The sequence below is a fragment of the Otolemur garnettii genome, unplaced genomic scaffold (assembly GCF_000181295.1).
Source record: "Otolemur garnettii isolate 467f Iridium unplaced genomic scaffold, OtoGar3 scaffold00063, whole genome shotgun sequence".
In the NCBI taxonomy this organism is placed as follows: Eukaryota; Metazoa; Chordata; class Mammalia; order Primates; family Galagidae; genus Otolemur; species Otolemur garnettii.
The window spans coordinates 9,084,739-9,110,013 of record NW_003852458.1 but is presented as its reverse complement, the minus strand read 5'-3'; the positions used below and the strand labels follow the sequence as shown (position 1 = coordinate 9,110,013).

At 37.1% G+C, this 25,275-nt stretch overlaps 1 protein-coding gene across 1 annotated transcript in view; it reads left to right on the top strand.

Moving 5' to 3' along the window:
- Positions 1-25,275, top strand: part of OXCT1 (3-oxoacid CoA-transferase 1) — a 144,878-nt gene that overhangs the window by 58,041 nt on the left and 61,562 nt on the right. The window contains exons 8-13 of the mRNA XM_003792957.2: positions 6,111-6,218; positions 7,888-8,002; positions 10,699-10,793; positions 12,539-12,587; positions 19,110-19,182; positions 19,791-19,866. Of these exons, the coding sequence (XP_003793005.1) occupies positions 6,111-6,218; positions 7,888-8,002; positions 10,699-10,793; positions 12,539-12,587; positions 19,110-19,182; positions 19,791-19,866 (516 nt within the window). The remainder of the gene's footprint in view (positions 1-6,110; positions 6,219-7,887; positions 8,003-10,698; positions 10,794-12,538; positions 12,588-19,109; positions 19,183-19,790; positions 19,867-25,275) is intronic.

Here is a 25,275-nt window from a genome sequence, read left to right as displayed (position 1 = left end):
CCAAATTCTCCAGCAGCAGCAACAAAATTACCCCAGAAGCTACCCTTTCATCATTTGCAGCATTTCGGACAAGCCTCATCTCATTCTAATTTTGTGCCTTTTGACAACCTCTGAAGTTTGCTTGTGACTTCCATTTGTCTGAGGTCATGCAAGTCTCTCTTTCATATGAGCCCTTTTAGACTTTGAGAAAACACAAAACTAACCTTGTAATTATACTCATTTCTTTATGTCCCATTCATTCTCTGATCACCAAGATGACCCATTTTTATATTGTCAGAATAGGAGTAATGAGATCCTCATATCCTTTATAAGCCCATTTGCCATTTTGAATTTCTGACCACTGGATATTGCTTCTCTTTTCTCTGAACTTTGGAAATTTGCTGCTTTTGAAATATATTTCTATGTATTTCCAGGACTCACTTCCTGTTTACAGATTATTACTTATATTATCATTTTTTCCTGAGGATTTTCATCTTTCCTACTTTGTAAAGCAGATTATTTTTATTGGTGAGAAGTCCAGAATTATGGTTTCATTCATTGTTTTATTCTGAAAGATAGAACTTGTCGGGAGGCAATATAGAATTTATTAGCAGAAGATGATGAGCAGAAAATGGTGAAATAATTGGCATCTCTTCTATCTTATTTCTCAGCCAATTTTGTCACTTCTATTAAAAATATATCATCCACATCTTTGGTAAGTGTGTTCTGATTCTAGGACCATGATTGTGATACTGTTTCTTTTTGAAAACTCTTTTTAAATATTCTTTACCACCTTTCAACCCTAGGTCTGTGGCTTTGCAGATGTGCATGTAGTTTCTTGACAGAGCCTGTTCTTTGTCTATTTCTACTGGATGGTGTAGAAGACACCTCTGTCTCTTTTTTGGAGACAGAGCTTCAAGCTGTTGCCCTGGGTAGAGTGCTGTGGCATCACAGCTCACAGCAACCTCCAATTCTTGGGCTTAAGTGACTCTCTTCTCTCAGCCTCCCAAGTAGCTGGGACTACAGGTGCCTGCCCCAATGCTGGCTATTTATTTTTTTGGTTGTAGTTGTCATTGTTTGGCAGGCCCGGACTGGATTTGAACCCGCCAGTTCTGGTATATGTGGCTGGCGCCTTAGCCGCTTGAGCTACAGGTGCCGAGCCAGTTTCCCAGGTTTTAAAAGTAACTATGCAATTTTATTTAGTAGCATTTTTAAGGTTGCAAATTCAATGGTAAAGAGAAAAAAAAAATTTTTATTTTTATTTTCAGTCTTTGTGCATTTCCTTATAAACATCTAAGACAGTGATTCTCAACTTGAGGGTTGTGGCCCCTTTGGGGGTCGAACGACCCTTTCACAGGGGTCGCCAAATACATCCTGCGTATCAGATATTTACATTATGATTCATAACAGTAGCAAAAATTACAGTTATGAAGTAGCAACGAAAATACTTTTATGGTTGGGGGTCACCATAACATAAGGAACTGTATTAAAGGGTCATGGCATCAGGAAGGTTGAGAACCACTGATCTAAGGCCATATGTACCTGTTCCTGGCCCTTTTAGCTTTCCTGCCATTTTCTCCCATATTTTTGTACTGGCCGTCTGTATAGGAGCCCTTAGAATGAAGTTGAAGAATATATTCACCTTCTTGCACTTTTGAAATTTTTTTCCTCCTTTGGATTTTTGAGAAAGATGCCTTACATGCTAACCTCCCCTTCCTCCCCATTTCTTTCGTTAAAAAAATTATTTTTATTTTTATTGACGTATCATAGATGCACATGTCTTCAGGGTACATGATAGGGTACACTCATATCATGTGTAAAGATCAAATCGAGACAATTTATTCTGAGAACATTAGCTACTTTGAAACGTACAATAGATTATTGTTAACGATAGTCACTTTATGGTCCCTCAAACACTAGGTCTTATTCACTTTTCCTTCTGGTTTCGCTCTCTGTGGGTTAAATTTTTACAGCATCCAGGGCACCCCGGCTTCTACCCTGTGGTTTTTGCTGCTCTTGCTCATTGCCTCCCTCTCCTATTTTTCTCGTCTTCCGCAGCTCCATGCTATTTTGGAGTTACTTCGTGTTTCTCGTGATTCTAGACATTATTGCTTGTTGTCTGCTTTTTTCTATTTCTTGGCAAAGGAAGAACGCTCCTCTTTAAACTTTTCTGAAAGTTTGAAATGACTCAGGAAGCAAATCTGGAGTGTGAATCTTCCTCTTCCTCCCCGAGCAGCCCTTACTTTGTATCGTAAAAAGAGTTTTGCAGGTGCGCAGCATTTTCCACTAACAAATTTTAGGGTCGGCCCATTTTTAAGTCTATAACGGATTGAGGTTGTCACTAAAATAAAATAAAAAATAAGAACAGAGGAGCCGTTATTGCCTCGCAGCTCCTCTGTTCCCTTACCTGAGGTATAAATAATGTTTGCCAAGTAAATACAAAACTGTTGTCACCAAGGGATGAATTCTTATCCTTCTCTGAGCTTTAACATAAAACTTTTCAGAGTTATAAAGTAGAGAGAGCACAGGGCAGAGACAGCAACATTTTAAAACAAAGTTCAAATCAATAACCATTAACATTTCCCAGCCTCTATTTTCCTGCTAATGACTGAAGACAAGTACCAATTAGAGACGCTCCAAGTGTCTGGATTCCTAGTTGTACCAGGTGGTGCTGTGCGAGAACTATTCATAGCACCGGGGCGCAGTCTGGCTTCTTCTTAGCTACCTTTCCCCGACTTCATCTCTGAGGACACTTCCCTCTGCCCTTTGCACTGAGGCTTCTCCTTTGTCCTTGTTCTTTTTCACCCACTTCTAATTTCAGGAAGTGCATTCTACCATCTTTAGTTAGGGCTCTCACCATCTTTTATTTTTTACCTGAGAAGCCCATTTTACTCATTGCTTTCAGATTTCCATTGGTTCTTAATGTTATCATCTGATCTCAGGGGACGCTTTAATCGTCTCCATTTCTTCTTTTTTCTTCCCAGAGTCCCACAAAACTAGCTCAGAAGTCATCTGTCCTTTTAATACTAATCACGCTCATTAAGATAGTTCTGCCTCTTCAGTTAAAAAAATTAAACGCTTTCACAGATTGTCTGAAAATAAGTGTTTTCTTTTTTTGGTTTGCACCTCCAATATTTTCTTCCTTTTCTATTAACTCTGCTAACCAACTCTGAGAAAGCTTTGATTTTTGCGCAGACATTTTTAATACTGTTGAGTGTTGATATTGTTTTGACAAATGCTGCACATGCTTTGTCTACAATATGAAAATCATTCATATTAGGATGACAAAGAGGGGAACTGATTATGTTTAACTAGAGTCTTGCTTGTCATCAGAGCTGTTTTACCAGGAATCATTCATTCTCTCTAATCATTATGAAAATTCTGATATAATTGTCCTTGGTAATGAAGCTTTGTCTTGATTTGGTATTTTTTGCTGGAACTTTCTTTGGTGGAACCAGAAGCAGATAGTGACTGGTTATCATCAACATTTCTGATTTAAGTGAGGAATGCTACTTGTTTTATTTTTATTTTTTCTATTATATTCTTTGCCCTTGCTAAAGAGTAAGGCAGGGGGACCAATTGGCAAACTGCTGTAAAAATTCAAGCAGGAGATCTGAAGACCTGGCCTTCTGGAGTAGTAGAAGGCATGGAAAACAATTCACGTTATTGTCTTTGAATAGGAAGGGACAAAGGGTTTCTTTAGAGTAGTATATAATGTCACAACTGCTTTTAGAGTATAGAAACTAGTTTCTTAGAAGCTCTATTTTCTTTTTAAAATGCCCCTTTAGGTAGGGGCAAATGTTTAATTTGTGGAATTTATCATATGCCCTAGTATTTCTCAGTTTTGGAAACTACTTACTTGTTGTTTATTGCCCCTTTAAAAAAATAACATTTGTAGGCTACCCACAATAGCTTGTCACCCAGAGATAACAATGATTAGCATTTCAATGCGCTTCCTTTCAGTATCTATAGATATAGAAATAATTGTGTCAAAGTGCATACCCATGAGTATTTATTCACTTATACAAAATCTGACATTTTTATGAAATGTGAAATTATAAGCTGTCATTAAATATGAGAACATAATATTGATTCATCATATGGATACACCATATTTATTTTACTGTTTCCATTTTGTTGACCATTTAAATTGTTTTCAACTCTGTGGTTAATGTTTTCATGAATAAATCTTCATATATGCCCTCAGGATAATAGATGAATTATTGAAACATATTTTTAAACTGAAGAACTTCTTTGAAGGCTTAAATTGAATGTGTAGAGATGTGAATGAGCTCTCATGGCTGAGAGTTCCTACCAGTTGACAAGGTAGCTACAAGTGCTTAGCTGCTCTGCACTTCCTCTGCACTTCTACCTCCTCTCTACCTGGTCACCACCTCAGAGAATACTGGAGCATTGAGAGGTTTGGAGAGAAAGATACTGAGTACAGTGGCAAAGGTCCTCTCGTCTCTCCCTACCCCATCCCCAGTTGTATCTCTACCCACTGGTTCAACTTGGATGCCAGCATGTTTCCTGACCCTTCCTTGAAATTTTCATTTGACTTCGATCGAGATCTTTTTTGTTTATCAAAGAAGATAGCTTTGATCCACCATATTGGTCTTTTTTCAGCTATTTGGGAGCATTGTACAACTAGAATGCCACCTGTTATCTCTGGTAGTCTTCCATTGTAGGAGGAGCCTGGTGAAGTCATATCATAGTAGAATAGCATAGAGGGCTATTCTGGGGAGTTTCTTTAATATTTGGAAGACAACCAGCCTGAGCAAGAGTGAGATCCTGTATCTGAAAATAGCTGGGTGTTGGGGCTGGCATCTGTAGCCTCAGCGACTTAGGAGGCTGAGGCAAGAGAATCACTTGAGCCCAAGAGTTTGAGGTTGCTGTGACCATGGCACTCTACCAAGGTTGAAAAAGTTAGACTCTGTCTCAAAAAAAAAAAAAAAAATTGGTAGACAAATTCAATACAGTACTCCTTGAATAAATCAGTTCATATAAGTAATAATTATTTGCTTTAAGGTACAGTATCTATTTAGTTGAATACTCACAATTTAAAATATACCCATATGTGTTTGTAAATTGTGCAAATATATATGTAATATATATGTGAGGATTGTATATTTAGATGTATAAATATATATATGTATATACAGAAGCCTATTATTTGGCCACACAGATATTTAGTTTTTTGATCCTTGTCATAGGAGTTTTTTCTTATATATTGATGTAAAAATTATCTTTTTTAAAATAAATTCTAAAATAGTAGACTTACATGGGGTACACTGTCTATTGCTATGAAATGCCCTTATTCTCTGTGATTAACTTTAATTCTACTTAAATTGAGTATTTCTAGTTAAAAGTTAATCTTTCCTTTTTGAAATTTCTATATTGAAATTATCTGTCTTTAAGTAAATTATTTCAGTGATTGTAATTCTATCATGATTCTGGGAAACTAACAGCAGGAATAATTAAAAACCAATACACATAGCATTTGTATCTATATTTGAAAAGCTCTTCAATTGACAGAGCAGATGTTTTACAGATTTTTGTCTTTGATATGATAAATTTCCCATTAATTTTGAAAATCTGTGTTTGAGGGACGTGCTTTCAAGTTTTGCATAGTCGAGCTGCAATTTGTGAAAGTTCAAGCAGCTGTACTGACCAGCCACTTGACAAATTTGTAACTGAAGCTATTTTAGGCAAAGACTAAGTTCTGGAGTTTTATATTCTGTATTTTTGTGTTCAGACACATGTATTTGAATTTCTTCTCTTATATGTGTCCGGAAGTTAGAATATATTACACATTAGGAATATGTGCACACACAAACACAATAATTAAGTAAATGAGATGAGGTATATATTAACCAGCGCTATGTAAGCGTTCCTAATTCTATATAAAATCAGCACATTGTACCCCATAAATGCATTAAAGTATACATGATCTATGTGTTTATGATTTAATAAAAAAACAGATTATAGACATATTCTCTCATGTATATTTGCCCTGTTATAGGGAGAGATGCATATACTTCACTTTTGTAAAAACAAAAAATATTCATTTTAAGCTTCCTTAAAGCTTATCTTCCTTATCTAATTTTTTGAACAAATTTTGCTTTGTCTAGGTTGAAGAAATTGTGGATATTGGCACATTTGCTCCAGAAGACATTCATATTCCTCAGATTTATGTACATCGCCTTATAAAGGGAGAAAAATACGAGAAAAGAATTGAGGTAATTGACTTAGCTTTCTTTTCAGTATTTATGGATCTGATTACCAGAGAGATATGTACCTGGGGCCATTCTCAATGATCAGGAATTCAGGCTGAGCAGGAAGACTTGTTTTAGATCTTAGTAGGAGCTTCCCATGAACTTGACTGTGTCATTGTCCAGCCTGACAATACCTGGTCTTCACAAAGTACAATGGCAATAAGGGAACCATCCCCTTTGTCTAGGAAGGTTTGCTGAAAAATCAACTCACAATAAAACAGGTTAATAAGAGAAAATCTATACAAATTTATTTATATGTATGTACACCCTCAAAACTGAAGATTCAACTCTTCACTGAGGGGTTTCAGGTTTTGGGAGGGAGAGAGGAAGAAACGTGAGAAGGTAGCAGAGGTGGTCTTGTATAAGTGAAGCTTTAAAGGTATCAGGTCTTAGAGCAAATAGATGGTAAATGTCTCTTTTCCGACCTTAAAAATCAGTTAATCTTGGGGGAGATACAGATCTGGCTGCATTCTCTGTAGATTTCCTTCCAATAAATGACAGCTTTTTAGTGTTATTTCTATCTGAGAGACTCATGGCAGCCATGTCAGAATGTTAGAGAAATGTATTTTAAGGCAAAATATTTCTAATTTCCTTCAGTATAGACCACCATATCACATGATTCTCTAGGTCACATCTACTAGGCTTCTGCTGCTGTCCTAATTTAGGATGCGTAGTTTTGCTGGCTGTCTTAGAGGGCAGAGAAGAATAATCAGGTCTTTCGTGGCTCTCCCCTGCTAGAATCTTAATGTTTGATTGTTCAGAAATGTCTGACTATCTTGAAGTAGCTTTTCACTTTCAGAGTGCAGAAAGAACATCATTGGCTGTGGGCTGTGAGTAGTGGGAAGACAAGACATTATGACAAGGATTGGGTACATTGGTGTTCTAAGTGAAAGCATAGAGAATGATAAGCTGGTCATCATTGATATTAAGATTCAAAAAGTGTCTAAGAATCAGGAACAGAACAGAGATAGTAGGGGACCTCAGGGGACCAGAGACACCCACTACCTGTAGACATAAAACAGAGAGACATTCTGCTATCCAAAACCAGCATCAGGCGGATGGGACCTTTCCCTAAGGAAAGTATGGGACCTTTGCAAACTGTAACCAGAGTCTGTGTTACGGATTTTATTAATAGAAGTAGTTTCCTGGCTAGTTTTTAGATAGTTCTACGATTCCTGTGATGCACTTGTAGCAAAACCAGGTTGGACCCTGCAGGTGGAAATAGGCAATTGGCAGCAGCAACCCCTGGTAAACACATTCTGACAGGCCTGAAAAACAGATTCCCAAGGTCTTTGTCTTTCTTCTGGCCAATCCCTGAGCACCTGAGGGGAATTCAGGTGCGGGAGTTAAGAGTAACAGTAGTAGCAGGCAGTGTGATAATAACAGGGGTATGATTTGCTTCAAACAGAACAGGCATATCTTCTCCAAACAAATCTATGTGAGTGCTTTCATTTACTCCCTAAAGCATTATTTCTGTCATTCAGCATTGCATGTGTTTTATATATTTCAGATTTGTCTCAATAGTAATGGGAGAGTGTTATAGTTTTTTTCCAATAAAATCTTACATTTTGATAGTGCTAAAATACAAAGCATACCTTTGTTTGTGAATAAGGTATTTCTGTTTATTTTGAAGCGTTTATCAATCCGGAAAGATGGAGATGGAAAAGCCAAATCTGGGAAGTCTGGAGATGATATAAGGGAACGGATCATCAAGCGGGCAGCTCTTGAGTTTGAGGATGGCATGTATGGTATCCTTTGTCGTTTTGAGACTGAGCAGAGACATAGCTCTTGATGCCCCCATGTTGGTCAGGCTATTGACCTTCTGTGTAGTGACTGATGTCTAATCCATGGTAACTTTTAAAGCTGTTGATCAATTTTTTCTTCAAGATTTATAATATAACTCAAAGATATCAAGATATATAAAATTGGGATCATAATCTGTTTGCCTTTTTGAAACAAAATGGAACCAAAATTTTGCTTATCTATTTTCTAGTATGCAATGATTTCAGAGCAATTTGACATTTAACTAGAGCTTATTTGGAAACTGAAGATAAAGGTTTCAAATCTCAGAATTATTATTGATAACCAATGCTGTCTGTTTTCTCTATATTTTGACATTTGTATACTCATTGAAACATAAAATCCAACTTCTTAATGATCTTCTGATTCTCTTGGCAAAGATCCCATGAATTTTCCCTTTTATTATCTAATGTTTTGTAAGGATATTCAGTAAATGATACAAATTCTGCTTTAGGTACTTTATCAAAAAAGAGGCAGGACATAATTTAGTGCAGTTAGTATTTGGATTTTGAATGCATTTAAATAACTGAGTCTGTTTATCATTTTGTTAATTTTCAATATGTCAGACAATGAACTTATAATACAAATAATACATAAAAATACAAATTGCATATGATAAAATAAATGCTTGTTGGCTGGTAGGTACAGCGATGTCATACTTAAAGACATGGGTCAGGAAGAATTATAAACATGGCAAGTGTCTCCACTCTTTGAGCTTCTCGAGTCCCTGAGTATCAGACCGTGATGTTGACTAGAATACTTGCTTTTCCCTTTTCTTTTAACCACCTCCTCATATTTCTCAGTTTATCCCTTGTGTTATGGTCAGAATTCACATGGGAGAAAAGAATGTCATGTTCCTTCTAGTTCACTTCTTGTGTCAGCAACATGGGGAATCAGCCAACTTGACTTAGTAGGGGGAAGTTAGTCACTGAGCTTTCCTCCCAACCCAGTCTTACACTGATGCTGAAATGCTAACTACAACACTGATTTTCAGAATATGATGATTTCTAGGTATTCTTCATTCACTGTTACGGTATTGCCTATGAAAAATATTTGCAAGTCAATTCATAAAATGGTCTTTTCTCATCACCTCTCTTTTTCAACCCAGAGTACATAGACCTTTATCTCCCTGGTGTCTGACTTACTCAAAAGTTTTAAAGAATGAGAAAATGACAGAATGTGATGAAAGAGTTGAAGTATAAGGCCTGTAATTTTGGTTGCTCTTACCTAAAAATACCTGCCCATAACAGAATCTCTCAATGTGTTCTATGCATCACTGTGAGAACTGAAATACGATGATATTATACCTGTAGTAGCCTGTGATTTGCTAAAAGGTGAACTAAGTGACTGTCATCATAGCTTCATAGACTGTGTCCACAAACAGTGATCTGGGTCATTGTTAGCCTTGGTAGTTTATAATATGACATGATGTAGAAACTGTTTTTTTCTGGGCTTGATTGATAAAAATTTCACTGTTATTAGAATCTCATCAGCACACCATCATTCTTTATACTAATTCCAGTGAGAGGCCTTTTGTTTTTAGTAGGCAGAATTTTCAGGCAGTGTGAGGATCTCTGATCTGGTCAGCCTGCCTGCGTTGAGAAGCAGGATTGAACTCACACCATTGCATGCGAATCAGGGCTGATCAGGTTTTTATCATGTAAGGAAAAACATTCAGCTGTCTCAGTTAGCTCTTTGACTGACAGCTTAACACAGCTGCTTTATATACTGCTTCAGTTGTATTTGCTGAAACTTAATTCCTTCCCTCCCTTTCTGTGTCTCCGAGAAAATTCAGTTACCGATGAATGCTGCCACAGAGATCTAAAGGAGCTGCTACATTTTTAAGTAAGCATTCTGGTACTATCAGAAAACTTTTTTAAAAACTTGAAAATGGGAACCATGTGTAGTGCTATAATATTAGCACTTTGGGAGGCTGAGGCTGGAGGATTGCTTGAGGCCAGGAGTTATAAATCAACCTGAGTAATATAGCAATACCCTTTCTCTACTAAAAATACAAAAACAAGCCTCCTGTGGTGGTAGGCACCTGTAGTTTCAACTACTAGGGAGGCTGAGGCAGGAGGATCTCTTGAGTCCTGGAGTTTGAGACTGCAGTGAGCTATGGTGACACACTGCTCTATAGTCCGGGCAACAGAGCAAGACCATGTCTCAAAAACAGAAAAAAGTGACCTGATTTATTTATTAAATAAGATGACAAATACTAAATCATCTTTGTTTTTACTGTGAGTTTTGAATATTGAAAATCATTTTTTAAACAAAGTTCAAGTCATGTTTAATAATACATCAGTCATAACACGTCAGTCCGAAGTTGCTGAGTACATTAATGAAAATAAAATTGTCTTACATTTTTGCTAAAATGATCTCTTGGCTAGCTTCTAAAGGTAACACTTTGATGTCTTGACAGAAAAGCATATTAATATTATTGAAAAATCTGTGAGATTCTCTTTTTGAAAAATTACAAAACAACGCCCAGAGCATGAATGAAGAATATGTATTTAACCATTTGTTACATCCAGAACATGTTCTCTTTAAAGGAAGCTTCTGTTCAAATTTATGTATGTCGAAGATTGACAGTGCTCTCTCTCTACCTCTTAATATGCTAGGCCTTAACATCTTTTTTCTCCAGCTAATTTGGGCATTGGAATCCCTCTTCTGGCCAGCAATTTTATTAGCCCAGATATGACTGTTCATCTTCAAAGTGAAAATGGAGTCCTGGGTTTGGTAAGATGGAAATAAAGTTTTCTTTATCAAGTCTTAATGAAGAACAAGAGATTTCATATAGTATGTAAAACCTTCTGATAACAGAGTTGTTAGCTTAATGTTGCCAACCTTACTTTTCTCTCTTTTTACTTTTATACTCATAATAAAATATTTAACTTTTTTCTGGAGACAGTATTAATTATGAACGTGCAATATTGTTATTGTGGTCATTTCCTGATGCTTTCTGACTGCTCCTTCCTGTCAGTCTGTCAGCCTCCATCTCCCATATTGTACTGGTTTTGGAAAGACCTTGTGATTCCCTGTTTCATTAACTATTTCTTGCTCTTTTGTGGTTGAACAAGATAATAAAAGTTGTTAACAATTCTATTAGATAAAAATCAGGCTGAGAGTGAGAAACTGAAGAGTAAGGTTTCTACTTTCAAACGGGAACATTTTTTGACAGTTGATTACTCCAGAAAGTCTTAGAAATTCTCATCTCATTCTCCTTTTGAGGTTGGACTGTCCAAAAGTATAGACTCTTTTTCAGATTCTATAAAAAGAGTATATAATCTCTTTTTCAAGATTAACCTTCCAGATGAGCTCAATGTTCTTGTAGAATTAGGCCACATTTTTTAATTCAGTATTTTAATAAGAAATATTTTTGCTTCTCAGATGACAATTTTAATTTAATTATCAACTAGGGTATTGATTATTTATGTTTTATTGAATTATAATATTCCTAAATCTTTTATTGTTTCTCAGTAGATCTTAACCATTAATTCAATGGAAATTGTACATACGGAAATTTTATACCCAGTATTTAAAGTATGCATAAATAATGACCATGGGGTTCTGATTGAGACAGACTGATTGAGGCAATAATCATGACATGTTCAAAGATACAAAAATGACATGTATCTGGATAAAAACAGATTCATACTGAAGTCAAAGACTTGCGTTTTTAAGGTACTTAGCAATTATCCTAGAGTGATCAACTCCCTGATTGTGAAGACAAGAGAGATAAGTTTATGTGAATTCTCCATGGCCAGTGTTTAAAGGAAGATTTATATAGTTCTAAAACCTTAGTTGCCAATTCAGTTTATTTATAGGATAAATTTCTGTTTCCTTTTAAGAAAGTCTGTAAAAATTTCACAGCCAGTATTTCCTCATTCTTGGATCCATCTTAGGCCTTTTCCTTTGCCTTCCTTTTTCTTTACTAGGCGTTAGGTTATGTAACTACTTGCCCTATTCAAATAGGTACAATTGACTCATAAAAATATACACAAAATTGAGCAAACACAACGTGAGGACAGAAGTATATCAAAGCTTAGCAGTAATGAGAGGTAAGATTGTACCCCCAAATTTAGGCTTTTGGGTGTTTCACATCCCAGAGTTGAAACTTTGCCCGTGCAGGTCCTTCTGGTGAAATAATGCAGTGTTAGTTTATAGTCATAGATTCCACCAAAAAGGTTGATGAATAACACTGGCAGCAGAGTGGGTACTAAATAATTCCTTTTGTTTAATTGGCCTGTGTTTCTAATAGTATAATTTTTCTTTCAAATGAGTAATTTTTAGAAAATATTTTTTACTTGCCCGATTATAACTATTGGCATAGAAAAGACTAATTAACATGAAAAATAGAGCCATGAGCACATCAGAATTATTTTTTAAAGGTTCCCCTTAAGTCTTTGGTTGATAGTGTCGTAGGATTTTAAGTTTACTATGTGATCTTCTTTTGCTAATTGAATGTGTGTTGTGTTTCACAGGGTCCATATCCACTACAACATGAAGCGGATGCAGATCTAATTAATGCAGGTAAATTCACTTAGTACATATTTTCTAGTGTTTCTGTGCTATGGTATTAATTCAGTTCTGTGCCAAATAGTAGTCAGGATTTGGACTCGATTCTTTGTCCTTTCCTGCAGAGTATTCTACTGTATTTATCATTGAGGAGGGGAGATTAGCCTTTCTAGACCCTGGGGGAGGTCTCCTCTCATTCAAGGATGACAAAGATAAAGGAGGAGATCCAGGTGGAGGAATATTTAATGGAAAGGCTTTGGTGGGTCAACCAGTCAGGGTCCTGCCCACAGTCAGAGAACACTCTCAAATGAGGTAATTGAAGAGAGTTAAAGCAAGAGACAATTTACAAGGGTGTGAACAGGATTGAGAGAAATTAAGAAAGGATAGTGCAGTCCCACTAGGAGTTAACATCATTCCTTGGACTTAGGGGGCAGTGGTGGGAGAGGGTCACCTAAAAGGGAACTACGGCCTTTGGTTGAGGAACACAGCTAACTTGGAGCAGCTTGGGTCTCCTTGTGACTCCCATGGGCCAATCCCAAGTCTAAATAGGCCGGCCTTCTCAGGATGGAGAAGGGTGGGAATAGATCCATAGTGGTAGATAGAAAAGATTTGATAGACTGGGGCTTTCATTGTAGGTGATTCTTTCCTGTCATCTAAGTAAAGCCACTCTTTGTTGGAGTGGGAGAGCAGCCTCCAAAGTACAAGGGTGCTTCAGGAGGCACTCTCACACTAACTACAACCCAGTGACGATCAATAAATAGTTTCTTTCACTCTTTGTTCCCACACTCACCTACGTCTCCTTTTCTTTGCCATATAGAGTCACATACCTTAGGGGCCACAGGGGGAATAACAGGTCAGGCCTTTTAGTCATCATCACTACCTGTGCTTGAGGCAGCACTCACCATGTTGGGACTGTGGATCATCTTTGGAGGGAAGTTGCTCACAAGAAGTTAATTTTTAAGTTCTAGCATGATTTCTTTTATTGCACCCTTCTTTTATTCTTATTCATTCTGCCCCTGCAGAAGTATTATTCTTACTTTGCATTCAAAAATAGTATATGTAAATCTCAGAAGAGAAGTAATAAGAGCTGAACATAAAGGCCAGCTGCCAAGTAGAATTGATGTTTGATACTTGGAAATTTTGGAAGTAAAACAGCTCCTGGTTGAATAGTTGAATTAGTTAACATGACTCAACTCTGAAAGGCCCACTGTGATAAAGCAATGACATTTAACCAAGGCTGTAATTTAATTGTACTGTACCCTTTAGCAATAGCTCATTGATCTGTGAAAATATTTGCTGCTTGGTTTAATTAATTTATGATGTTAGTGAGTTATTTGCAAAATGAATAACTCCATTTTCCAAATTTCAGGCTTGAGTTCATAAAACCCACTTTCCTTGGAAAAGTAGTTAATCTTTTTAATGTAGTTAGACAGTAGGTTTTCTGATTCCACTTAGTTTAAAAGTGGCACAGTTCTAATCAAGCTATCAGTTTTATATTTTAACATCTGAAGTAACATGTATAATCTTAAACAACTTTGTAAAAGAAGAATTCATTGCTTATGGGAAGGTAAGCTTTAAATCAGTTTAGCAATAATGTAACTCTTTCATTGAAGTTCTTTGTGGGAATTTTGATGCTTCTGATTTTGAAGTTGTCTAAATTGTGGAGTAAATACTTTGAGGTAGAGATGTGAGAATATAAATTGGTGGTTTCTTCAACTCCTTAAACGACCTGGAAGATCAGACCATTTCTTGTGCTAATTTCAAAAGATTTTTATGGAGATTCCTTTGAATGAATACAGAGAGTTTATCATTTGGGATATAATTGGTATAATAAAATTTTAAAATAATGAACTATTTCTAATGATCTTATTTTTTAAATAATAGTCTTATAATTTTATGTAAAAATGAATTACCACTTGTACACAATTATATTGCTTAGAGTGCACTTTGTCGCATTCAGTATACCATGAACTTCAAGTGAAACTTTGTTACACAGATTGGGGAACTGAAGGCCGGAAGAGGGAAGTGATGTGTTCAAGATAACATTGCTGTGAACTGAACTGAATTGACACAGTCTTTTACCTTGGAGCCCTTTTCTGTATAGACTGAGCTATACCTGGTGATAACCTGACTTTTACAAAGGTGCGACAGTAGTACTTGGGATGTTTCAGAGGTCCCATGAAGATCTGGGTTTACACCTGCACTAACCCAGAGCAGTTACTAAATCTTTAAGTCTCACCTTTTTGCTTTTATATTAGTCTGTATATTGTATCCTTCTCTTTGTTAATATTGTTTTCTTTCTTTCTCTCTCTCTCTCTCTCTCTTTTTTTTTTTTTTAGGAGTCACCCTGTGTAGAATTCCATGGCATTATCATAGCTCACAGCAACCTCAAACTCTTAGACTCAAACAATCCTCTTGCCTCAGTTTTTCTATTTCTTAGTATAGAAGGAGTCTTGCTCTTGCTCAGCCTGGTGTTATACCCCTGAGCTCAGGCAGTCAACCCACCTTGGCCTCCCAAAGTATTAGGATTACAGTCACGAACCACCAATTACCATTTAGGCTATAAATATCCCTGGCTCCCTGCCAGGTACTGTCTACAGTAGTGGTTTTCTGTGGATTGGGGATAGGATGTGGTTTTGCTTCCCAGGGGCCTTTTGGCAATGTCTAGAGACATTTTTGATTGTCACACCTGGGGGAAGAGAGCTACTTGCATCTAGTGGGTAGTGGCAGGGATGCAGCTGAACATCCCACAATAACCATTGCAGCCCCCATGAAGAATTATCCAGGCCCAAAGTCACTAGTGTCAAGGAGGCAAAACCCTGCTCTAGAGGTGTGTGTAACACATCTGAAGAAGCACAGGTCTGCAGGGATTTGTAAAGTACTAACAGCACAGCATTCTAGATCTCTGACAGTTGCAACCAACTTTTTTGGCTTTATCCTTCACAATGTGCTGGTGTTCTGGGTGTATTCTGATCATGGCCTATCCTTTCCTCCCTGTGTGCCTTTGCTCTTACTGTTCCTTTTGCCAGATTTTTGTTCTGTCTTCCTTTTTCATCTTCATCTCCCTGGTAATTTCCTGCCGTAATGCACTATGCTTGTCCTTCAAGTCCCAGCTCATTTGTCCTCTCCAAACATTCTGCAACTCAGAAATGCTCTTCCCCTGAATCACAACGTTCTAGTGTCTCTCTCGTAAGTGTACTACATTTTGCCTTGTAATTATTTGTCTATATTTACGTTTCTTGCTGGATATTAAGTGTCTTTTTCTTGGGGCAGTGGTTCTCCAAGTGTGGTCCTCAGGCCTGTAATATCAGCGTCACCAGGAACATTTTAGAAAGGAAATGCTTAGCTGCTGAATTAGGAACTCTGGGAGTTGAGTCTGCATTTTTATAAGCCCTCTGTGTGATTTTAATGAGTACTAAAATCTGAGAACCACTAGTTTAGGGCAGCTGAATTTTATTTACAACAGTGCTTAAGACAAATAGTAGATATTCACTACTGAGTGAATAAGTGTTAAATCATGAGCCAAAGGACTCAGTGACTATGAAATCAAGTAACTCTTTTGCCCAAATACCACAAAAAGATGCAGATATACACACACAGAAAAATTGGAGGAGAAAAATCAATAAAGAATAGCCAAATAAGAAAGCCCTCTTTCTCTATGTGGATATCTTATTATACGACTTTTGACCCAATTTGGACATTGCATATGAAAAGCATGGATTCAACTTTGATATTTATTTTTGTTTAGTATTGGATGTTTTAAAATGCTGAAAATCAGCCTTGGTTCAAAAGAATGTAACTTCTAAGGTGCTAGGCTATATTAGCAGAAGCTGATAACTTTTTTCCTTGAGAGTTGCCTGGGCTCTTTAACAAAACTGTGGCTTATAAATCGTATAGGGAAAGCCAAAGCTCTTCGATTGATCTGAGAATTTCCTATAAAGTGGTAAATATTGAATGCCTTCTGTGTACTACCAGGAGAGACTGCCCTTTAGCAGTTATTGTGAGTTAGCCCTTAAAAAGCGAAAAGTTGGGATTTTTATGTTTTTCCCCTTTTTTGGTCAGACACATTCTTCCTCAACTGTCCACTTGACAGAATTTGTGAAGATCTGGATTTGCTGGACATAAAAGTTGTGTTAGAATAAGATTTAATTCTGTTATTGTTGTCATAAAGCCTAGAGCACACACAGGCTGGCTGTATAACCCCAGCATAAAAGCGAATAGCTTGGCTCTGTGGCATTTATCCCTAGAGGGGCAATGCGTGTGCCTCTGTTCTAAGTAGGTTTGGAGAGAGGAACAGTAAAAATGACAGTAATAAAAGCTGATGTTTACGGAGCCCTTTTTCTGTGCCAGGCACTGGAGTAAGGACTTTACGTGCATCATCTCACTTAATCCACTAAGTCCTTTCTGCAACCCCTACTTGCCCTACCAGAAAGTCTTTTCTACAGCTTTTCAGTTTTATGGTACTTTCAAAAATAGGAAAATGTTTCCAGCATTTAGATTCAAACTCCTTTGGGGAATAACTATTTCAGCCTGATATAAATAGGCTCATTCTTTTTCCATACTCAAGTTGGAGTGAAGGGGGAATATTGAGGGAAAAGTTCACTTTCAGGAAAGACTCGAGAAGCTGAGGGCATAGCTGTGTCACACAGCTGGCGATGGTCAGACTGGGGTCCTTTTTTCTGGTTCAGTCTTGGAATCACAGCTGTTCTTCCCCTTCTTTCTGTGTGACTCATTACACAGGGGCCGTGCATTGGGGGTGTTCTCAGACAGTTCATTTATCTTTGGCAAAGTGTTGGTACCACTTTCCCGGTTGAGACCAGAAGCTGTTCCCAGGCACCTGAAACTCCTGAATACACAGGAAATAGATCACAAGACACAAGCAACTTGGATGTGGGTTAGGTGGTATTATTATGATCTTTTCCAGCTTCGAACTTTCTTTTTGTTCGAGACAGAGTCTCACTTAGTTGCCCTGGGCAGAGGGCCATGGTATCATAGCTCATAGCAACCTCAAACTCTTGGGCTTAAGCAATTCTCTTGCCTCAGCCTCCCAAGTAGCTGGAACTATGGGTACCCACCACAATGCCTGGCTATTTTTAGAGATGGGGGTCTTGCTCTGGCTTAGGCTGGTCTCAAACCTGTGAGCTCAGACAATCTTCCAGACTTGGCCTCCCAGAGTGCTGGGATTACAGGTGGAAGCTCCTGGCTTCCCGTTTAGAACTTTTATTATGAGATACAAGTTTTGTCAGAGGTCCTTCCAAGAGGACCTTTTAGAACTAACATCAGATACATTAGTATTAATACAGATAGTATTAACTGTGTTATTCTCTGATTTGTATCAAAACCATATAGTTTTAATAGAAGCTTACAGGAGCGAGAGAGTAAAGATGAGCCAGAGAGAGGCAGAAAGAAAGAGAGATGAGGAGGGTTCAGACCAAGATATTAAGGAAGTAGGTGGGTCCCTCTGTAATATTTATTATTTTTTGACTTTTATTAATTTATTTAGTTGTTGCTTTTTGTTTTTGTGTGTATGTGTGTGTGTTTTTAAGACAAGACAGTATCTTGCTCTGTTGCTCAGGCTAGAGTGCAGTGACATCATGATAACTCACTGCACCTTCAAACTCCTGGGCTCAAGCAATCCTCCTGCCTCAGCCTCCTGAGTAGCTGGTACTACAGGTGCACACCACCACACCCAATTAATTTTTTATTTTTTGTAAAGATAGGTCTTTTTATGTTTATCAGGCCGATCTCTCCTAAAGTACTGGGATTCTAGGCATGAGCCACTCATTGTACCTGGCTTATTTATTTTATCTTTATTTTTTCCCCCAGGTTTATTGAGTTATAATGGACCAATAAAAATGGTTTATGTTCGGGGTATACAATGTGATGATCTGATAGTATACATTGTGAAATGATTACCTCAATCAGATTAATAAACACATCCATTGCCTCATGTTGTTACCTTTCTGTGTGTGTGTGGGGGGGGGTATGGTGAAAACACCTAAGACCTACTTTCTTTGCAAATTTCAATATTGTTAACTATGACCACCATGCTGAATGTGGTCAGAACTTATGTTGGGATCCAAAGTTATTTACTGATTTAAAAAAAAACCTGAGGGGCATCTCCTGTGTCATTCTTTTCAAAATTGCATTTCTCTTCTTAATGTTCATGTGTATTCCACAGTCTCTTCGGCCATTCTCCTTATTCCTATTAGTATTTAACAGTGGCTTTTGAAGGGAATGGCGTTCATGAGAAGTTGGACAGGTGTAGGCCACGGAGGGGTGCATTGCCTATAGACAATCTCCAAACAATAATAAAACTATGTTGATGGACTTCTTGTTATCATAATGTAGGCACAATACTGAATAGTAGCAGTACAGGGTGGACAGTCCTAGTGTGTTCCGTCACCCCCGTGCTACGTAAAGGGAGCTTAAATTCTTTTGGAAACGGAGAAGGTGTAGACTTCTCTGTCCACTGTGGTACTGTTAGAAATCTAATAGCCTTTTCTTCCTTTATTTTTTCTTTGTGTGTGTGTTTAGGCAAGGAAACAGTTACTATTCTTCCAGGAGCCTCTTTTTTCTCCAGCGATGAATCATTTGCAATGATTAGAGGGTATGTAATAACAGAGCCCCTCGTGTTTCGCACGGCGTGGAATGAGCTGAGTCATCCCCTGAGTGTTAGCAAGGCTCTGAAACACAGCCACATGTCCCAGCCAGAAAACTATCACGGGCTTGTTCGGCTGCAAGAAGATGTGAAATTATTCACATTGAATGTTGAACACTGAAATATCCAGCCTGCTATTAGGAAAAGAGCTCCCACAGTGCAATATATACCTTTGTGCCAGCTAGACTGCAGGAAACATTTCTAGGGTCCTTTCTGAGGATCCTACCATTTCCTTCAAACTGTGTTCACTTTCTAGCTAGTGCTTGTCTTCAAGTCGCGCCACATTCCACCTCACTGAAGGAAACAATCTTACTGTGCACACCTGTGTTTAATTTGTTTTTGGAGACAATATGAGCTGTATTAAAAAAAGCTTTATGGTTGTTTCTTTGCATCAGTTTGGGACTGTTCTATTTGGAAATCAGTTGTGAGATAGGGGAAGGAAGTAGATTTTGGGGGTGGGGAATTATTTTAATTGCCGGCAGTATTATTTGATTGCTGGCAAGCAAAGGGGAAAAAAAGCTATGAGGCTTACATTTTTACCTCTTTTTCTTTTTCAGGGGACATGTCAATCTCACAATGCTAGGAGCAATGCAGGTTTCCAAATATGGTGACCTGGCTAATTGGATGATTCCTGTAAGTAGATATATATATTTTTTTCTGAATTACTCTTGGGTCAGCATAATTATTTTTGAAATACTAAGAAAATATCTCATCTAGTTGCTATGAGAGCAATATAATTATTCAAAAAAATGAGGAAACATTTTGATATGTATTTCTTGTTTGAATCAAGTTTTCATTATGCAAGCACTGAAGAGTATTCAGCTTTTCCAGTTTACTAAAACACAGGCAGGGGTCAGAGCCAAAGCAACACTCCCCTTAGAAACTATCAGATAGTTGAGGAAGATAAACAATTAGTTAGGTTAATTATACTCTGATAAAGGTAAGAAATGCAAATATTTATCATAAGTGAAGTTTTAAACTAGAACAATTAAGTTAAATAATTTTGAAGTTTTTAATTCAAAATTAATAATTATCTGAAGTTTTAAACTAGAACAATTAAGTTAAATAATTTTGATGGCTCGGTGCCTGTGGCTCAAGTGGCTAAGGCAACAGCCACATACACCTAAGGTGGCCGGTTCAAATCCAGCCCGGGCCTGCCAAACAACAATGATGGCTGCAACCCCCAAAAATAGCCGGGCGTTGTGGCAGGCGCCTGTGGTCCCAGCTATTTGGGAGGCAGAGGCAGGAGACTTGCTTGAACCCAGGAGTTGAAGGTTGCTGTGAGCTGTGATGCCACAGCACTCTACCCAGGGGGACAGCTTGAGGCTGTCTCAAAAAAAAAAAAAAATTGTTAATTCTATTTTCTTATTCACAGAAATTGAAATCGGCTCTTCATTGGTCATGTGATCCCATAAATAATTACATTGATTTCTACTATGGAATGCAGAACCTATGATGGTTAAACATGTTATGCAAACTATTTTCATTTAGTAATGAACTAAATCAAGGAAGAAACCTCTTACAGTTAGCTTTGGGGAAAGGGTTGTTGTCAGCAACTTGATTCATGAGCGTAGGGCATGGAAACAATAGTAGATGTGTGTCCATGATTACAAGCTCATTTTGGATGCTAGGCCAGGTTACTCTTCCCATGTGTGTGTTTAAGGATTTCCATGTGTTTTTCTATGTGTATAGCACCAGCTACATGAAATCTTGTCAAGTAACTAAAGCTAGTGTTCTATGATGTAACAGTTTTCATAAAATCGCTTAGATTTTTTTTTTAGGAAATTTTTGAGGAAGGTTGATTAATAAAGGTAGAGTAACGTAACAGTGTTAGAGATAATGTTAGTTTAGCTCTTTTAATCTGATACAACTTGGGGTATTATTTTAAAGTTTTAATAATTATTAAGGCCCTGGTTTTCAAACTTGGTTGCATATTGGAATCACCTCAGAGTTTTTATTTTTATTTTTTTGCAGTTTTTGGCTGGGGCTGGGTTTGAACCACCACCTCCGGCATAAGGGGCCAGTCCCCTACTCCTTTGAGCCACAGGCACCGCACATTACCTGAGAGTTTTAGAAAATATTGATAGCTAGGTGTAAGCCCCAGAGTTTCCAATCTAATTCATCTGACATGTAGCCTGGCCCCGGAACTGGTTACATCAACTGAGGCAATTTCAATCTGTGAACAAGTTTGCAAACAAGCTTATTAAAAAAGATTGATCACAATTCATTCATATTTAAAATGTAAGGGGAAAACACCATTGACTTATCAATAGTAAGAACTCCTAGTAAATTATAGGTTATATTGTTATTTTAGTTATAAACATATTGGTGATTCTAAATAAGCTATAGTTATAAGGATTAGCTTTTGGAGGCCTCAGAAATATTAGAGAAAGTCTTCTGTCTGAGCATCATACAGTAAGTCAGGCTGACAATTTGTGGAAATACTTATTTGTATGAAATTAAAATTTAAAAATAGAAATAAAAGTGTATTTCTATTTTTAAATTTTAGTTAAAGGCTGTATGGGGTAGCAGTGGGAGCATAAAAAGACAAACCCCAGGCTGGGTTTTAACCTTGACTTTGCCAGTAATCAAGGTGTGAACCTTGAATATGTCACTTAAGTTATTTGTGTTGAAGTGTCTTCATCTGTAAAATGATGGCTTGAGACTAGATGATTTCAAAGATCCTCTCTGGCTCTTGTTGTCTAGTAGTTCAGAGCAAGAGCCTTGTAGTGAGTTAGACCTGGGTTGAAATCCTATTTTTGTCACTTGCTAGCAGTGTAACTTAAGGCAATTAACTATTTTTCCTTCTCTGTGTACTTTAAAGGACTATGTCAAGGAATAAAGGAGACAATGCATACAAAGTGTGTAGCACAGAACTTTAGTACCTGGTCAATAAATGGGCTATTAATTTGATAGGTTAAGAAGGAGAAGTTGAGGATATCTGGCAGAGAAGGGAATAGCTTCTGTGAACAGAAGCAATAGGGTTTTAAATATGCCTGTTTCTCTGGACTGTGGATTTTTGAAATTAGTTTACATAGTGGTCTTGGGTATGGAGCAGAGACTTGTTCATCATGTTCTTCCTTTTAGGGAACTTGGGCATCTTTAAAAAGTTAGTATAAGATTTATTTATATTATGATTTAGCTTGCCCTAACACTGGAAACTTTCACAACAAGAACGTGCGTAAGTAGTTATCATTTGTAGGAATGATTTTGCCATGTATCATGTTTTTACAGACCCTGTTTAGATTCCTGTGAATGATTAGAACATAGGTGTTTATAACTTTATAATTTTCTAAATATAATTTGGAGCTCATAAGTTTTCAAAGGAAGGGACCTATTGGGGTGACACTAGGGAACTCAGGAATTCTGTAGGATAGCCTGGAAACCTAGCGGAGAAAAATGAGGCATATAAAGTATCCTTGGGTTTGGCTCCACGCTTCTGGTAATGGAAGTTGGTGGAGTAATTTTTGAATAGCATGCCTTTTATTGCTTCAGTGACTGATAATCACTTACTGACTTCTTCGTATGTTATACACAGTTGTATATTTTTATTCGTTGGGACGCAGAACAGTTTCAGAGTCAAGTCCGCGAGGGTTATTCTGGAAGAGATCTGGGTTGAATTTCAGTTCTGCCCCTTCTAAATTCTATGATTGGGAGCGCATGTTTTTGCTAGAATTAAGTAAGATGAAACTAAAAAGTGAACACTGTGAGCATTCCCTGAATAGTGGCTATTACTTTTATCTTATCTTTTTTAATGCTCTATTACTTAACATTAATGAGGAAATATTTGCCTTAAACTACACAGGTGTAATCAAGACAATTGTGTATGAATCAGTACAATCTGTTTATCCTAAGTTCATATTCAAGTTCCAAAAGTTGAACCTTTGAGGACACATTTCTTTTATTGGGTATAGATAAGATACAGCTTACCCTGGTGTAGTTTCATAAGGAATCTATTTTTATTTGTCCCAAAGTTGTGTACATTATGATTTGTAAAATTTAGGTATATTTTTATTGCAAGATCTGACAATCAAGGAGCTGAAAAATTCAGCTTTATTATATCATTTTTCATTTACTTTTATCTTTTTACTGAGTTTAATAATCTTTCAACAGCCGTATAAGCCTTGAGTTCTCAGCGTCATGACATCACTATCAATCATTATGGCATTGGATTACAATGAACATTAATCCTTTAAGGCAGGCAAAGATTGCTATTTGCTTTACCCTTTAATAGTTTCTTAGTATGCAGTGTTGGTTCTATGTACACAGATTTTTAACAAATTTTCCTTGAGCCTACAAAGAGAGAAAATTTGGCTTTTGCTTTATTTTCTATTTCTTAGGAAGAGGAAAAATTTGACAAAACAGTAGTTGTCTCCTTCCAGCTCCCTGTTTATTGTGGTGATGGTAAAATCCCAGGCAAGCTAATCAAAGGTAGAAAGATAATGAATGCAGTTCGTTGAATCTACGTGCAGAACGGCTTGGGTGCCTTCTTAATGCCTATTTTTAGAGAACAGCTGGCATCGATTATTGACTTATGAAGGGAAGCAGATGTGTATGATCAGCTATGAGAGCTGGTTATTGAAAGCAGGAAATAGCAACCCCATAGACAGGCTGCAGTACGTGAGTCGCCTGAGAGCCCAGAACCCTCTGGGGAGGTTGAACAAGGCGTTCTCAAGGCAAAGGAGAGTGGGACGTTTTCATGTTTGTTTTCCTTCACATTTTAAATTTCTTTGTGCATTTGAAAAGAATAAAGACAAATTAATGTTGTACTCATGTATGCTACATATCTGAGTGAAGAAAATTGTTTGGGTCCTCTAGACATCTGTCTGCTTTAAATAGTCTAAGTCTCTAGTCTGTCGTATTTCTAGTTGTACAACTAAAGAGATTTGTGTTCAAGATTGAATCTGGTGGTTTGGTTGCATCAATTATCATCCACATACTAAATCCATAGATACAGAAATATAAACACATAGATTCTAGCCTAAATGAAGATAAAAACATAGAGATTTAGATAGACTTTTAACAAATTGGTGTATTGTTCATTTAGTTCTGAGGCTCAAGAAAGTGCAAACCATGAGTAAGGAAAAAGAACAGGTGAAAATATGTAGGCGATGGTATGAAGCTATTGTAGTTGTTCAGTAGTGCTTTTGCCTTACTAGTGCAATATAGGGGAAACTCATGGAACTTTAGAATTAGATAGACCTGTGTTTAAATACTTGTTCTTTCACCTTTTATTTGTAAAATTATAATTTTTAACTCATATGCTTTTTCTAGCTTTTAAATTAGTTCATTCATTCAACATGTATTGATTAGGCATAAATTAAGGGCCATGTACTATTCTAGCCTTTTTGGTGGATATAGCCATTAACAAAATAGATGAAATTCTCTGCATTTATGGAACTAATATTCTTTTTTTTTGTTATTGTTTGGGATTCATTGAGGGTACAAAGAATTAGGTTACGCTATTGCATTTGTTAGGTAAAGTCCCTCTTAGAATTGTATTCCTCCCCCAAGAGGTGTGCCAACTGTGATGGCCAACTCCCTCCTTCCTCTGCTCTCCCTGCTCCCTCATTCCCCTACCCCCCACCTTGCATTAGATCATCTACTGCCTTCATATTAGAATTGGGTACACTGGATCTTGCTTCTCCATTCTTGTGATGCTTTACTAAGAAGAATGTTGGAACTGATATTCTAACAGGAGTCTACAAACTATGGTTCATGTACCAAATCTGGTCCCCTCCTTATTGTCTGATGTTTGAATGTGACTTTTTAAAGGGTCTCATTTTCTCTAGTTGTTTAACATGATTAATAACATTTTTGACCTTATGTCATTACAAATTTATATTGGATGGTATTCTTGGTACAATTGCCTAGAAGTAGAATATCTTCATCAGTATTTTAGAGGTTTTGATACATGTCACCATGTTACCATCTAGAAAAATTATTGCAGGTCATGCTCATACTGTTTGTACTCTATTACTAACCTGAGATCAGCTTTTTTTCTATTATTCTATTCTATTTTTCACTTTTTAAAAAAAAAAA